Here is a 16245-nt window from a genome sequence, read left to right on the forward strand (position 1 = left end):
TTGTTTTTTTACACAAACAATAAAGGGCAAATCAAAGTCGTGAATTCTTTCTTTCTTTCTTTCTTTCTTTCTTTCTAAAAAGCACATATAGCAACCACATCATCTCTCCTTATAACCTTGAATCTTTGTTTTTTTACACAATGAGTCACACATCTAGTTAGAAGTATTATTTAGCGAATTTCCCATCAATGTCAGCAAAAAGTCTAAATTTAATTTCTCAGTTTATCAATTTTATTTGAAACACTGTTTACTGACCTTATTTGTAACTATACCCTACCTGCTCATAATGCTCGTTGTAGATGTGTGTGTAGTGTGGCATTGTTATTATTAATACAGTATATTACACTTAACTAGCCTTCCCATAAGCCTGTAGTGTCAAATTGGCATTATTTGCTGTAATCATTGCTGGTATAATTGCTGTAAAAAATAGTGAGATATCTTGACCCACTATAAATGATACGGACATACGTATCACACCAGTGGCACGTGATAAAAGCTTGGTTATGTAGATATTTAATCAAATTATTGATTTATTTATTTGTATTTTTTTGAATACCATATTAAAAAAATAACATCAGTATGTTTTTTTTGGCATCAGACATTATTTTAATTCAACGCCTAATTCTAGCAGTTAGTTGCTTTATTGTTGTTTTTGTTAATTATCTAGCAGAATTTTCTCGTAATCCGCACATTTGAAGCTAAAAAGAATGCTTCCCATACCGGGAGTCGAACCCGGGCCGCCTGGGTGAAAACCAGGAATCCTAACCGCTAGACCATATGGGACGACACATGAACAATTGGTTTTTATTTATTCATTCATGAAGAATACGCTATAATGACAATTTCTCTGTGTTTTTGTATCTTATCGTTCTTCTTATGGTCATATAAATGTTCACAGAAAAAAATGCCCGATCACTACATTCTCTGAAATTGTGTTAATAGACTTCAGCTTTCGTGTTCTAGTATAAACTGTCTATGGTTCCGATTTGTAGCTGTTTTACACAACGGACAGCAGGTGGCAGTGAAGCGTTAACATACGCTGAGCTTCCGCGAGACAGTTCACCGAGGCACAGCACTATTTATTTGTTCCATTTTAGTTTCTGTCTCTCAAAATCTGTATAATTACGTAGTATAATTGATGATAACTTTTCTGTTTTATTCTCTGGGTATTTTAATGAAACGAATATTTAACAATTATCCCATCTGACGCTGTTATATATCAGATACCCACTGTGTGTAACATTAGCCTGTTAGCTTCTCGGATTTCGGTGAGTATTTTTATTAACACGCTTTTGTTGAAACGTCCTTTTTAGTATTTTATCAATCTAAAAAAAGTGTTACTCCTAAAATGTGTTTACCCCTTTTTAAAAGCGTTTAGCAATCTTATAGCTTCCACATCTTTTGTTTTTATATGCAAACATAGTGTCTTTTTTGTGCAGAACTAGGAACCAAATATGACCTCAAAAACGAAAGGTACTAGCATGCATTGTTATGAATTCACACTGTTTCTCTTTTACTAACAGAAAATTACTATGTATTACTATGTTACATACCGTGGTATACACACGATATTCTAAGTTTCAAGATCGTGGTAATCATTTATTGCCTACCTTGGTATATTCCATAGTTCGTGCATTAATATAACACATATTTGTTTGTGTGTGCGCGTGCGGGCTTTGTGTGTGTGTGAATGTGTAATAATTGTGAACTAATATGTAGTATTTCAAGACCGTTCTCTGTTTCAGTGGGAAAGGTTGGCTCCAAAAGCAAAGTAGATGCTCCTCATGAGCTGGAGAGTCAGTTTGTTCTGCGGCTTCCTCAGGTCAGTTTTGTTGTTGTTGTTCATTTTACTCACTTATGTTAGTGCAAACCAGTATTTAAGTATGCACACCCTCCCTGAACAATTCCATCATTGCATTTAAATAATTAATCACTTTAGATTATTGTTTGATATGACTCACAATTATGCATTTGAGAGTAACTCAAAAGCTATAAGATTAGTAACATAATATTATTACACAAGTCACAAATAATTACATACAAATACAGTGTCATTGATATACACTGTTCATTCCAATCAAGTTAAATGTTGTTCAACTGTTTTTAATATTGATAATAATAAAATATGTTTCTTGAGCACCGAATCAGCATATTAAAATGATTTCTGGATTGTTTTTTAGGAATATGCCTCCACAGTCAGACGGATCGCCCAGTCTAGCAGCATGAACATGAAAGACAGACTTACTGTAGAGTTGCATGGTAAGTACTGTACAAGTGAGAAATTCAGATGAACTAAAATGTACAAAGAAGTACTTTACATTTACTTCAGCATATTACATTTCATAAAGCCTCTGAATGTTATCAATTTCTTTTGCAAAAATTTTGCTCATGGAATTTGTTACCATATTCCTAGCCGATGGTCACCATGGGATTGTACGTGTGGATCGTGTCCCTTTAGCGTGTAAATTAGTGGATTTACCCTGCATCCTGGAGTCATTAAAAACGGTTGACAAAAAGACCTTCTATAAGACTGCTGATATCTGTCAGGTAATATTTTAATATAAGCTGTTGATAGAAGTTTCTTAGAGAGTCTTAAATTAAACTCCCCCATTGCAGTCTTGGGTAACAGAGACAAGTCATTTAATGAGCTTCAGCACATCTGCAAGGCCATAACACTATTAGTTCTTCTGCCTTCCTGTTTAAGATGCTGGTATGCACACTGGATGGAGACTTGTACCCCCCTCTAGAGGAGCCCACAGGCACTACAGACCCCAAAAGCAAAAAGAAAGACAAGGACAAAGACAAGAAATTTATTTGGAACCATGGCAGTAAGTACCTCCCACTCCTGTACTGGAATTTGAGAATGTTGAGACAGCCTATCAGTGCTAGAATGATTAAACTCACTTTTATATCCAATTACATCTGTCTCCTTCCAGTTACTCTTCCTCTGAAGAACACAAGGAAGAGGCGGTTCAGGAAGACAGCGAGGAAGAAGGTAACCTCATTTGGTTTTCCTCATGCATTCTGTTGTTGTTGTTGTTGTTGTTTTTTCTTGGACTTTTCTGATGATTCTACAATCCTTTGTCATCACTATAGGCGTGTGCAATATCACGTTTTTTGATTGTGGACGATTAAAATATCTCCATGATCTGCTTTTGAAGCAATATCATAGCGTCGTGCTATAGCGCATGTTAACTCACTGCTCTTGACTGAAGAACTTTAATACAGTTGATTTAATAATAATCAATGTATAATTTCTACAGTGAAGTTTATAGAACGTTTTATTTTTATATTTGTTCATTCAGTTTCTTGAATGCTACTGATAAATACATCTACTGTACTTGAAAAATAAAGCACTGTTTGTTTTATTTGTATATTATGTGTACTTGTAATGTGTATCTTTGTTCTTATTTTTTTTAATAACAAATATAAAATAATGGCAAAGATTTTTTATCTTTGCCCACTTTGGCCTATGTATGTCTGCCATTCTTTTTTTATTTCATATTTTGTTACCTTGTAAGGCTTTGTTTTTAAAATAGCGAAATATGTTTGGCTGTACTGCTCAGACAACTTGCAATATAGTAAAACCAACGTGACAAATAATTGTGATAAAAGTGTGATTTTCCTGAAAGAAAATAGTGATATGATATTTTTGCCATATCGCCCACCACTACATCCGTTTGGGGAAAAAAAATGTTTACTCTTGTAGGAAAAGAGAAATTAGTTAATGCTAAAAGCTACAATTTACATATAAATAAAGCATTCAATCTCCATTTACCACCACGGTATGCAGGAAAGCAATCTGGCTCTCTCTTTGATTGAAGTGACAGCAGGCGAGTTAGTGGCAGGTTCTTCTTTCTGACTCTTGAATAAATCTCAGCTACGTTGTGATATGATATTTTTGCCATATCGCCCACCACTACATCCCTGTTTGGGAAAAAAAAATGTTTACTCTTGTAGGAAAAGAGAAATGAGTTAATGCTAAAAGCTACAATTTACATATAAATAAAGCATTCAATCTCCATTTACCACCACGGTATGCAGGAAAGCAATCTGGCTCTCTCTTTGATTGAAGTGACAGCAGGCGAGTTAGTGGCAGGTTCTTCTTTCTGACTCTTGAATAAATCTCAGCTACGTTGCAGCTAGCTATTGACTCGGCTTCCTTTTTTTAATCGCTAATGTGTTGTCTGGCGTGCAGCCAGCCTCTACTGTTAGTACTATGTGTGCGTCTGAATGCGTGCATGCATTTTTTGAGAACGTGTTCCTTGGGGCTGAATTCTAACCTGATTTATCCTGCAGTACATCGAGTCTCCTGATGTGGAAAAGGAGGTGAAGAGGCTCTTAAGCACAGATGCCGAAGCCGTCAGTGTTCGTATCCTTCATTTCTTGATTTTGTTTTCCTCTGTCATGTTGTCGCAAACCCAGTGAGACAACAATTCTAGATGCAAATGTCATTACTAATGTAGGATTGAGCATTTCTGCCATACTCACTCTTGACACCAGGTGGCAGACTTGCTCGCAAATGAAATGGAGCAACTTGGCAAGAAATAGAGTCAGTTAAGCTCAGCATTACAGGAAAAAGTGGCATGAGTCACGTATAAATTTGTGGAGCTCAGCAGCACAGTGATATAACAAACAGCAAAATGGGCTGGTGCCAAAACTCAGAGGATGAAAAGATAAAGGGATTATTGATATATGAACCTTGACCCTGTGGTCAGGATGGGAGGTGATTGCTGAGGATGAGACCAAAGAACCCGACAACAGCTTTTCTCTGTCCAACTTGGAGTCTTCACCTGGAACCTCGGGATACAAGGGTCACGGCTCTTCAGGTGGATGATCTCACAAGTCTGACTGCTTTTTATAGCTAAATCTTTCTCTGTCTAAAGTTCTTCACGTTTTTTCTTCTAATTTAGTCCAACACGACGAGCTACGCGAGATCTTCAATGACATCAGCAGCAGCAGCGAGGATGAGGACGAGGAGGGTGAACGACATGAGGACGAAGACCTTAACATCATGGACACTGAAGACGACATGGTCAGGCAGCTCCATGAGAAACTGAATGAGACAGATGGAGGCAGAGACGAGAATGACTGCAACAGTCAGATCGGTAGGATAGTGGTACACTGGTTGCCCGATCAATTACAGTGCATCATCAGGACAGCAGCTCAAGCCTAATTTAAAACCACAATTCAGTATCACAAACAGGCAGACCGGCAGACAAACAACAGCCGACCTAGATTAGCATTTGAATGAGGAGCCTGCTGCGGTATTTAGGTCAGATGGGTGTACCGGTTGTCTGGTGGTGTCTTTACCCATACCAGTGAGTGACAGACATGCCTGACCTTGGCATCATCCCGCAACCCTCTGTCTCTCAACTGGGAGGGTGAATTCAACGTCACATTGACACTTAACCGGCAAAAATTAGCCATGCTGCTCAGAGCTGAGCCACCATGTGTTTTGTTCACATATTCTTCAAAGGTTTAGTTGTAGAGTTACCTTTTTTTAGTTAGATGTCTTTTCAAGAGTGTTGTTGTTACGGTATAACATGGGTCACGCCTTATGGACGGCTTATATTGCACTTTCTGGTCAACTAAAATGCTATTCCAGTCAACTATAATTAGATGCCATTTAAAACAATAGTAAAATAGACTAAACTCTAAGTAATTTAAGAGATGATGTCCTCAAAAGAAAAAAAAAAACAATGTATTAATATTAATACTGCTTCATAGAGGCGTTCAAAATGTGTCAGTGATGCCTAAAAATGCTGTCTAGGTAGGCAGCATAATTGGATTTGAAAAAAGCTATATTCTCATGATAACATCTATTATAAATAGTATATATCTTACATTGTAAGTCAATGTCCAAATTCCACAATATTAGATTATTGATGATTGACTGAAAGTCAGTCAGTTCTTATAGACCCTTTTTCAGTTTGTAAACACTGTGACGGGTTTTTTTTATGGGCGGAGCTTAGGTGGAGGCAGAAAGATTCCCCTGACTGCTTCACTAACGCTAGCTCGCAAGTTTTGTTTGCTTGTTTTTTAACAATGACTGGAGAAAATTAGATTTTATCTGAATATGTAATGTCACTCACTGTCCGGAATCGTGATTGTTATTTGAAAATGTTCATTTTAACAGAATGAACCAGATTGACCGACTCGTACACACTCACTTAATGAATGGACGATCTGACAGGAGTGGCCAGACACACCTACCATATAGAGAAACCGAGCGTGTATAGTAAATAGAAACTGAGGGCATATAACAACTATGTACAACTATGTACTAACAGTGGCAATGATAAGCAAATGCAACTACTTTAACACACACCTGGCACATAACATGGGCCTTCACTGTTCCCTCTCTCTACAATTGCACTTATGGCAATTGTAGAAAGTGAGACGACACAAACGGTTTCCTTTATGTTTAGTCTCTGGTCGTTAGTTAACTTGTTTCCAAATTTCTGATTAGGTGGGCATGCATGAGAAATCTTTAGACTCGTAACCAAACCATAATCCATAAAAGACCACAGTTTATTGAACCTTAACTGATATTAAGTATGTGCGGCAAACGCGAGCATTTTTGATGATCGTTTCAGTCCAGTCTGCTCGTTTTATTGCGTTTAACCACAGCTGTTGTTGGTTTTTTGTCTGGCAATGGCAGCAGGTATGCTATAAAATTTCAAATTGGAGCCTGTACTCCATCCATTCTGACACTCAACAGCACAACAAGATGATATTTTAAGCTCCTTATGCAGCCGACTCTTTGCTGGTTTGTATTGGCCGCCTCCAGTTATTCCTTTGTTTTGCCTCCAGCTAATGCTGTGACGTAATTGTGACGTCAGCACTAAAAGGGTCTATATGCTATCCACAAAGCGTTTTCTCGATATGTTGGTGTGTATGCCCACAATGGGAGTGCAGAACGTAAGAGGTGGGGTTCAGTATTTATGCAGCCTGAGGGGTTGCACGGTTAGTGTGTGAAAGATTTGCAGATAATTGGGACCTTAGATTACATGAGCATTTGCAGATTAAGTAGCTCTCAAAGGTAAAAGAGAGCTCAATGTGACATCAGGGCTCATGACTAAACTGTAGGCATGTTAACTAGGGCTCATGTGTAGGGCTCACAATCTCTATTTGATCTGCAGTAATGGAGTACCAGGTACAGATCAACAATTTGAAGGCCAAGCTTCAGGAAACGCATGCCCGGAAGAAGCAACAGGAAAAATTGATAATGGAGGTGGAAAATCAAGCTCTGAGGGTGAGTTTCATTTACCTGCACTAAATATGTAGCATGCCACTTTCTCTGGCATGGTATATCATGTAAACACACAGCCTGGGTGACACTGTTTTTGTGCAGTATAGCCCTTTAAAATGGCCTTGAATAAACCTAAGAAGGCAAGTTTTTGCTGTCTTTTTAAGGCATAAATATTACATTTCTGCCTTTAGCTGCTTTTACGTAACTCACAAAAATAGCATAAAATTAATTGCTCTGGCAGCTGCTCCATTGGGAGGAGTTAGATGCTGTGGAACGGGGTTGGGCGTGTGGTTTAACAGTGTCACTTCGGTTGGCCTGTGTGCACTATGCTGGCTAAATTTCTCCACGGTCATTACAGTCACCTGGGACAGGGAAAGGTCATGCATGTCTGAGATCCTTTCACAGGGCCACAAATCAAATACAAATGTGTACAAGCGGTTAAGACATTCACAAACGGCCAGCATCAAAACAGCATACCTGTCAACTAGATAAAGTCTCTCTCTCTCTCTCTCTCTCTCTCCTTTTTACAGGATCGTTTCCAGGGTCTTTTGAATGGTATGATTCATCAAGAAGAGCAAGAGATGGAACAGGTGAGTTTGCATATGAACCCAAAAGTCTGCATGCATTCCAACTGGGTAAAAATAATTTTTCCAGTTAATCATGATTTGAAATATTCATTCTTTAAACTACCAAGACCTTTTACTCCATACCATTGTGACTAGTGTATTTTGATTCACAAACAAATAACTCCTATGAACTGGTACTTTTAGTAAATCAAAGACGTACAGTGCAACCAGTGTAGTCAGATTCCTAAACAAATGGTTCTTGAACAGGTTCTTTCTAGTGAATCAGAAACACGCAGCACAACTAGCATAGTAAATTCACAAACAAATGACTCTTTTGATTCTGTCCTTTTAATTAATCATTCAAAAAGATAAGCATATCACATATACCCATCTGTTAATACCCATCTGTTCCCTGTGTAATTTACAGAAGTAGCTAAGAGAGAATCTATTTTATACATATAAAAAATGTACATTATAACTTAAAATATTCCCAGATGAATTGGAATCAAATCAAATAGGATCGAGGGCTTTTTAATTGGAATCTAATTTATATCAATACCTTTAACGCATGTAAGATGCCAAATCCATTACTTAATTCCCCATATTCCCATTGCTCTTGTTGAGAGTAATTTTCCATATATAATATTGGTGAGTAAAAGAACTAAACACACATATATGCTTTACTGATTCACCATATCCCTTGGCCAATGTCAGTATCTGCTGTCAGTGTTTGTTTACTCCTAAACTGACAAATGGCTTAATGGAAAAAAGTAACAGCGTTGGAGGTGTTGTTGAACATATTGCACTTAGCCTTCAATTATACCCCTACTGCTAGCCATCCATCACTGCTATTCTGTTCCAACAGCTGGCCTCCCTTCAAGAGCAGCTGGACTCACTGATCGAGAAGTGATGCTCACAATTACCAAGATACTGCTATACAAAGACTCTGACCAGAGGCGACTACTGAACACATCACCGACTTTACTGCATGCATTAGCTGAATTTGAACATCCCATTTGTGTTGTGTGACTCAAAAATATTGTCAATATATTCAACTGATGGCTCTTCACACAAGTTTCTTCTCATGCAAGATTGTGTATTTGTACTTTGTGACTTTGTCTATGAACATTTAGTAAACGGCAGTATTTTTAAAATAAAATCATGTGTGAAATAGTTTTGTTAGCATATTTCTTCTGATCAGTAAGTCTACAAATTTGTAAGCTACTCCCAATTAAGGTGTTCAACAAACTGGAAAATCATACTAGTTACTTCTAGATGATTCTGTCTGCAGTTGTTCCCACTGAATTATACTAGCAAACTATTTCTGGGATTACTGGACTCTATTACCTTACAGAATGATCTCAACTGTCTCCATACTCCGAGTTACGCTCTCTGGTCACCCATCCCTTCACTTCTTACAGGGGATTATACTGAAGTTTCAGGGGGGTTGAAGGATTAGCCAAGGCAGATTAAAGTGGCTATCCTCAACCTTGTAATCCAGCCATCTGTCAGAAAGCAGTCAGGCAGCATTGGGCTGCAGGGTGTGATTTGTCTCCCTCAGCTTGCTAGTTAACACTGCCAAGGACCAGCTCTCTCAGGGTACAGGATATCAGGAATGTTTCAATAAAGAAACACTCTTCTTTAAGAGTTTAAAATGCAAGAGACGTATCTGCTTGACCATCCTGGAGTAATAAAGAAGATTCTGCATGGAGGTCAGGGACCATTGCCGCATTTTCCGAAGGGAACCAAGGTAAGGTGCATATATGGTCCTGGAAAACGCTTTTTACTGGACGTTTGTAAGGATTCTGTCAGAAAGCAGTCAGGCAGCATTGGGCTGCAGGGTGTGATTTGTCTCCCTTCCTCAGCTTGCTAGTTAACACTGCCAAGGACCAGCTCTCTCAGGGTACAGGATATCAGGAATGTTTCAATAAAGAAACACTCTTCTTTAAGAGTTTAAAATGCAAGAGACGTATCTGCTTGACCATCCTGGAGTAATAAAGAAGGTTCTGCATGGAGGTCAGGGACCATTGCCGCATTTTCCGAAGGGAACCAAGGTAAGGTGCATATATGGTCCTGGAAAACGCTTTTTACTGGACGTTTGTAAGGATGGGTTCATGTCTGACCATTTGCTTTGATTAGAAATGGTTGTAGCCTGATTCTGCTGGTGATAAAAAGGTTTTATTGTGTGACAAAACATTTGGTGCATATAATTGCACAGAAGTTTGGCAACCACTCGTTTTGGACAGCGGCAAAGGAACACCGTATCTGTGACAGGTGACTTTTCCCCCCTACTTGTCCAGCCATATGGCCCTCAGCCTGGAGAGGATGACAAACATTTTCCACGACAATGCCAACATTAATCTCTCCATTTACCAGCTGTGCTCTGTATTCACTCTGTGCGCTCCCGTTACATCAAGGTGTCTGTTTCAACATGCTTTAAAAAAAAAAAAGACTATACATTTAAATGTCTTGTAATGAAGGTGAAATTGGACTAGGAAGCTATTAGGATGGCATGAGGAAAGATGCATTCTGGCCTGCTTAAAACCCCTGTATTTCTCTCCCCAACACATATAAACACACACAGAGTAGCAAGGTACAAGATGTGCATGGCGTACTAAGCAGGAAAAATATCTCTGCTCTTTCTTAATCCTGTTCTTACTCTCTTTTTTCCTCTGCCTTCCTACCCACAAAGCTGGTGTTTCACTTTCAGACTCTGTTGGACAACTTTGAAAGAACAGTGATTGATGACAGTCGCAAAAATAAACGTCCCACAGAGATTTTCGTGGAGAAGATGTTCAAGATGGAGGTGTGGGAGGTGCTGTTAACTTACATGAGGATTGGAGAGGTGGCAGAGTTTTGGTGTGATGCTATTGTAAGTGTTTGAAATCAAACTAAACCTCCTGGTGTGCCTCCCACTGTTTTCCCCTTTCTATAGGTATAATCACATCCGCTTCAATTGGATCTTAATTAATCTTCACACAAGAATGAAAGAGAATGTGTCTGATGTATTATGCACCTTTGGTTGCTTCCTACGTTTTCTATTAACATTTGCATTTGTTGATTTCTCCAAACACTCCAAGGAAATTAATAATCCATTCTGCGAATTAAATGAGACTAAAGATTCCGATTAGATGGTTGATGTAGAAATAAGTTGAACGAAAGGTCATGTTACCTGCAATGCTCTCCTGCTACTGAATATTTCAGCACCATGGCAAAAGAAATTATATTTTACCCGAGTTGTGATTGTGAGTTTGCAGCATACAGTATATCAAACGTGGTACGGTTAAAACACTATGTACCAGAAAATAAAGGCAAAAAGAAAATAAAAAAAAACATATTTTAGGTTTTTCTACAGGCTGCAAGCAAAAACATACAAATCTTAGGTAACTCTGTAGGAAACATTGGCATGTGATTTTATTTTTTATACGCAGCACACAGGCCTTTATCCTATCGTGTCAAAAGAGATAAGACTGGCTGCTCAGGGAAAGGACCTTTTAGAGGGCCAAAAACACATATCGAATGTGGTAAGGTTAAAACACTATGTACCAGAAAATAAAGGCAAAAAGAAAAGAAAAAAAAACATATTTTAGGTTTTTCTACAGGCTGCAAGCAAAAACATACAAATCTTAGGTAGCTCTGTAGGAAACATTGGCATGTGATTTTATTTTTTATACGCAGCACACAGGCCTTTATCCTATCGTGTCAAAAGGGATAAGACTGGCTGCTCAGGGAAAGGACCTTTTAGAGGGCCAAAAACACACGTGTGGCATGGGAAACTTGTTTCACTACCATTCGACAGGCTTTCCAGAGCTTGATGAGCTAATGAGGACACCTCAGCCTCTAATCTTCATAATGGAACTAATCTCGGTGGGTCAGGTGTATTCACACAGAGCAAGAAAACAAACAAATACATGCATGCGCCCTTGCACAACAACATGCTCATACACTCATTCTAGTTCCACTCCTCCACCTCCAACAGATTTCTCACTGCAACCCAAACAGAGCGTAACAGAATGTTACACAATCAAGTGCTACACACCAGGAAAGAAATGCTGTTCCCAATTCTCAGACCATGTTTTCAATCCTCAACCAAGCGAGACGAGCACGCTCCAATTCTCTGTCTACCTCAGGTGGGCGACCCGTTCTCTTACCAGCGTGAGTCTTGGATGATGGAGAAGGATGAGAAGCTGAAGGTCGTGCCCTCGCTGCATCTTTTGGGCAGCGCTCTGGTCAAGCAGGGTCGGTTCCGTGAAGCTGCAGAAAAGTACCAAGAGGCTGTGGTTCTGCTGCGAACAGTCCAATCCAAGGTAAAGGAAAAACAAAATGACATGGAGGTTATAAGGGGGCTGTAGAGTAACCAATAAATCATTTAGACATCTGTCGAGTACACCCGAGTTTGTTTTCTTTCATCTGTAGGAGATGCCAGGAGATGAGGACTACATCAATCTGGGTAGGCTTATCATTCCTCTTGTATTGAACTACTGCCAGTGCATGTTAGAGCTGGAGGAATATTACGAAGTCATAGAACATACGACAGAGCTCCTGGACAAACACAAAGGTAGGCCAGCTTGTTAGCATAAACCAAATGGTTAAGGTTTTGCTTGTTAGCATGACCCAGTTTGCCCCTGCTGGTATTTGCAGTAACTACACTCTCCTTTACCAATGACAGCCATTAAAAAGTAGCCCTGTACAGAGTGCTGCAGAGAAGACATACCCTGTGTCCGAAATCGCCCCCTATACACTTTTTAGTGGTGTCCGAAACCTTAGTGGACATTAACAAGTGCACTCATTTAATCCCACAATGCACAGCAATAATGAGTGTACAACTGATGTATGCTCAAAAGCTAGAGAATACCCATAATGCGCCACAGCTGAATCATCCATCCATCCATTCATTTTACAAAGCGCTACGGAGTACTGCGTAATACAATACAGGCATAAATTAATTGTAAATTGATTATTAAATTGTTTAATTAGGGTTTATACATAATTTCCATGACAGAGTTCAAGATAAATCCTATCATCGTACTACTGGAGCTGCCAGTTTCAAATGATTATTAAACAGCAAGCACAAACTTTGCAAAAGCAGCAGGCCTTCCGGTGCACTCAGTGTCCGAATTCACTCACTCGTTTTCATTACTCCTTCTAGTGAACTGAATTAGTGACCTAATGTAGGGAATAGTGAATGAGATAATCCACCAGTTGTGGCGTGTGAGAAGGTGGGATCTACAAAGAACGGTCAAAGCGATTCACGTACATATTAGGTGTGTTCGACTTGAAGTGGTGCTGCGCAGACTGATCGGTGTTTGACATCAAAGTAACACGAGAGCGATTCAAAAGCGTAAGGGACCGTCTGCTCTCTTTCAGACATTTAACCATAACGCACTGACTTTGGGAACCCAAAGTGCAAACATAACTTGTTTCTGGTTTTTAGGACTCATTCCTGCAGCACTATTTTTAACTAAATAACATGAACTAAATTAAACTATGCATTTAATTTTGTAATAAATTGCTAACAGGCAATCAAACATCAACTCCCCTAAAAAGTAATTGGACTCAGAGGCAATGATAACCAGTGCAAATTAGTGAGTCACATGGCATTTAAGTTGAGGTGATGTACTGTAGACCACCTTAGAATTAACATACCCTTTACATTACCGGCCACCATCAGAATTAGACCTTTTCTTTTAAATAAATAATCCAGTTGCATTCAAATTCATAATTGCAACTGGCAGCATGCATAGTAATCTTCGTCCTCGGTGGTTTGGGTTTGTTTAAGCTTGGCTGGTTGCATGAGCAGTGGGGACAGGAGTTGGACAAGCCCTCCTGAAGCATGTGAAGTGACAGATGTATCGTCTTTCGCGGTGGCTCCAGAGGCAGCTTGGATAGCTCTCCTAATGAGCCTTATGCATATGCAGATGGCACAGTGACTTCAGCCTCCTGCAGTTCCCTTTTTCGAGGACGCCTTCTCCCATTTCCCCGTCCCCTCTAATTCTCAGTATTCATTTCATTCTGCCGTGCCCCATGTGTCACCTACTTCTTGTTGTCTGTTTCAGTTGAAATCTTCCATCTTTGCTCTTTTTACCATTTCTCTCGTGTGTCACCTGGGGAGCACATCCTTTTGAAATGTGCTCACAGAATCTGCTGTGTTTTTGCCAGAGGCTGGCACTGGCTGGGGGAAGTCTGTTTAAATGTTGGCAGAGTGAAAGATTTAGGGAAGAGCATGATCAAATGAAAGAGGGGGAGAGTCATCAATGGGGAATCTGCAGGCTCTCGGGCCACTCAGAGCAAAGATTAGGTGTCTCCAAAATCGATCCTGGACGGCCACTGTCCTGTAGAGTTTAGCTCCAACTTGCCTCAACACACCTGCCTGGATGTTTCTAGGGCCCCGTCCACACGAACGCGGGTATTTTCAAAACCGCAGCTTTTTCTATGCGGTTTGGCCGTTCGTCCACACGCAAACGCAGCACCAGGTCACTGAAACCGAACATTTTTGAAAACTCCTGCCAGGGTGAAGATTTTCAAAAACTCCGGTTGCAGTGTTAGTGTAGATTTTGGCTTGTGACGTCGGAGCATGCGCTGTTATCTGATTATATCGCCACCTGTTGGCTTAGCATGCTCTGATCAGTGCTTCATAGCATGCTTTTGCGTTTTCATGTGGACAAAGATTTTTTTTAAAACGGAAGGAAAAACTCTGTTTATAAAAAATACCTGTGTACGTGTGGACATGGCCTAGTATGCCTAGTAAGACCTTGATTAGCTGGTTCAGGTGTTTAATTGGGGTTGGAGCTAAACTCTGCAGGACACCGGCCCTCCAGCAGCAGGATTGGTCACCCCTGGTCTATGTGTAGCAAGGTTACTATTTTAATGGTGTGAAAGCAAATGATATCACTTCAAGATAATTCATTAAGAATTCATTAAGAATGATCTTGAATTAATTCTTTTAATTAAGATAATTCATGGATTTGAACATACACAGCATTCAGAAAGATAATTTAGCCTCAGCAAGCAAATAACAGGAAGAGTTACAAATTGCAGTCCCATTATTGATCTTTTCCAGACTGTGTCAAGGCCTACTATAAGCGAGCAAAGGCCTAAGTGGCTGTGTGGAGCGAGAGGGAGGCCAGGAGAGACTTCCAGATGGTGGCCAACCTAGACATCACACCAGGGGCGTAGATTACGCGGGGGATGTGTCCCCTGCCCACTTTTAATATCACGTAAATTCGTCCCCCGCACTTTTTCGGGCAAGTGTGTTCGCATAGAGGTTTTCAAGAGCCAGTTTAAATAAATATAGATTTAAATTCAAAGAGACAGGATAGTCTGTGCATGATCTGATGTTTTATTCGGACCCAGAATAAGACGAGATGAACATTGCAGAGCGCTAAACACAGTGCAGTGTATGTTTCATTCATATTCGAAGCCGGAAGGCGCTCTCGCGCATAAAGTCGTACGAGGAAATTCCTAATATGGACAAAAGCGTCCAGCTACCCCTGTATGAAAACAGTTGTTTTCACAGAAAACAGAAACGTTTGGAAACATGAAGACATGAAACATACGATTGCGATATATGGATTATGTTGACTGGTAGGTTATATAGATTACAGAAATGTTATATTATAATGTTATAATATATATATAACATTTCTGTCCCCCTCACTTCTGAAATGATGGCTACGCCCCTGCATCACACTGTCTCGATTTGTGCAAAGAGAACTCAATCGTCTCTCTGAGAGAATGAAGGAAAAATACTGGGAGGATAAAGAAAGGTATTGGAACATCCTAGACGACAAGGAAGAGAAAGTAAAGGAACCAGAGAAGGGGGAAAACTCCGAGATGGATGCAAAAGAGGAAAGCAATGGGGAACATTCTCAGTCTCCTGAAGAGGTCAAAGATGCTGAAGAGGGAAAGAATCCATCTGTAGTTCAAATGTCAAAGCAGGTAATAAAGATGAAGGACAGGATGAGAAGAAAAACTTTGAGAACAAAAAGGACGAGAGCTCTCTGACCCTGAAAGAAGCCAAAGAAAAAAATACAGCTGTAGATAAATACAGGGATTCAGTCCAAAGCAGTGTGCTGGGAGATAGTACACAGAGATCAGAGACAGATAGCGGGGCCACCAATGACATTACAATGAACAATTATGGCCAGGATGAGATCCCAGATGAAAAACAAGAATCTCTTGCAAAGCCTGAGAAAAATGCAAGCAGTGGAGCATCAAGGGAAGTAAGACTGACGGACACGACTGGAGATGAAACAAAGGAAAGCAACACAGCTGCTGAGTTTAAGATGGAGAGGAACCAATAGGATCATCACCTGCAAAACCTGAGAAATTCACCAAAAATGTTAAATGCAAATAGAAAAAGAAATAGATATAATATTAAATCCCATCATCTGAAAAAAAAAAAAAAAAAAAAAAACCACCACC

The 16245-nt window shown here is 39.6% G+C and overlaps 1 protein-coding gene, 1 non-coding gene and 1 pseudogene across 2 annotated transcripts; 2 read left to right on the forward strand and 1 right to left on the reverse strand.

The window, feature by feature from the left end:
• Nucleotides 1–711: 711 nt before the first annotated feature.
• On the reverse strand, nucleotides 712–783 carry trnae-uuc (transfer RNA glutamic acid (anticodon UUC)). The gene has a single exon. It is a non-coding gene; the product is annotated as a tRNA-Glu (tRNA).
• A 234-nt stretch (nucleotides 784–1017) lies between these two features.
• LOC107724842 (transcription initiation factor TFIID subunit 7-like) lies at nucleotides 1018–8986 on the forward strand. The gene is made up of 13 exons (XM_016533921.1): nucleotides 1018–1268; nucleotides 1440–1473; nucleotides 1746–1822; nucleotides 2181–2259; nucleotides 2414–2547; nucleotides 2705–2828; nucleotides 2937–2995; nucleotides 4300–4372; nucleotides 4719–4829; nucleotides 4914–5108; nucleotides 7146–7258; nucleotides 7786–7845; nucleotides 8687–8986. The coding sequence occupies exons 2-13, from the start codon at nucleotides 1455–1457 to the stop codon at nucleotides 8729–8731; spliced, it is 1089 nt and encodes a 362-aa protein (XP_016389407.1). The 5' UTR covers nucleotides 1018–1268; nucleotides 1440–1454; the 3' UTR covers nucleotides 8732–8986.
• A 429-nt stretch (nucleotides 8987–9415) lies between these two features.
• Nucleotides 9416–16223, forward strand: LOC107724850 (aryl-hydrocarbon-interacting protein-like 1; annotated as a pseudogene).
• The last annotated feature ends 22 nt before the right edge of the window (nucleotides 16224–16245 follow it).

The sequence above is a fragment of the Sinocyclocheilus rhinocerous genome, unplaced genomic scaffold, assembly GCF_001515625.1.
Source record: "Sinocyclocheilus rhinocerous isolate Xijiao unplaced genomic scaffold, SAMN03320098_v1.1 scaffold1687, whole genome shotgun sequence".
Lineage (NCBI taxonomy): Eukaryota > Metazoa > Chordata > Actinopteri > Cypriniformes > Cyprinidae > Sinocyclocheilus > Sinocyclocheilus rhinocerous.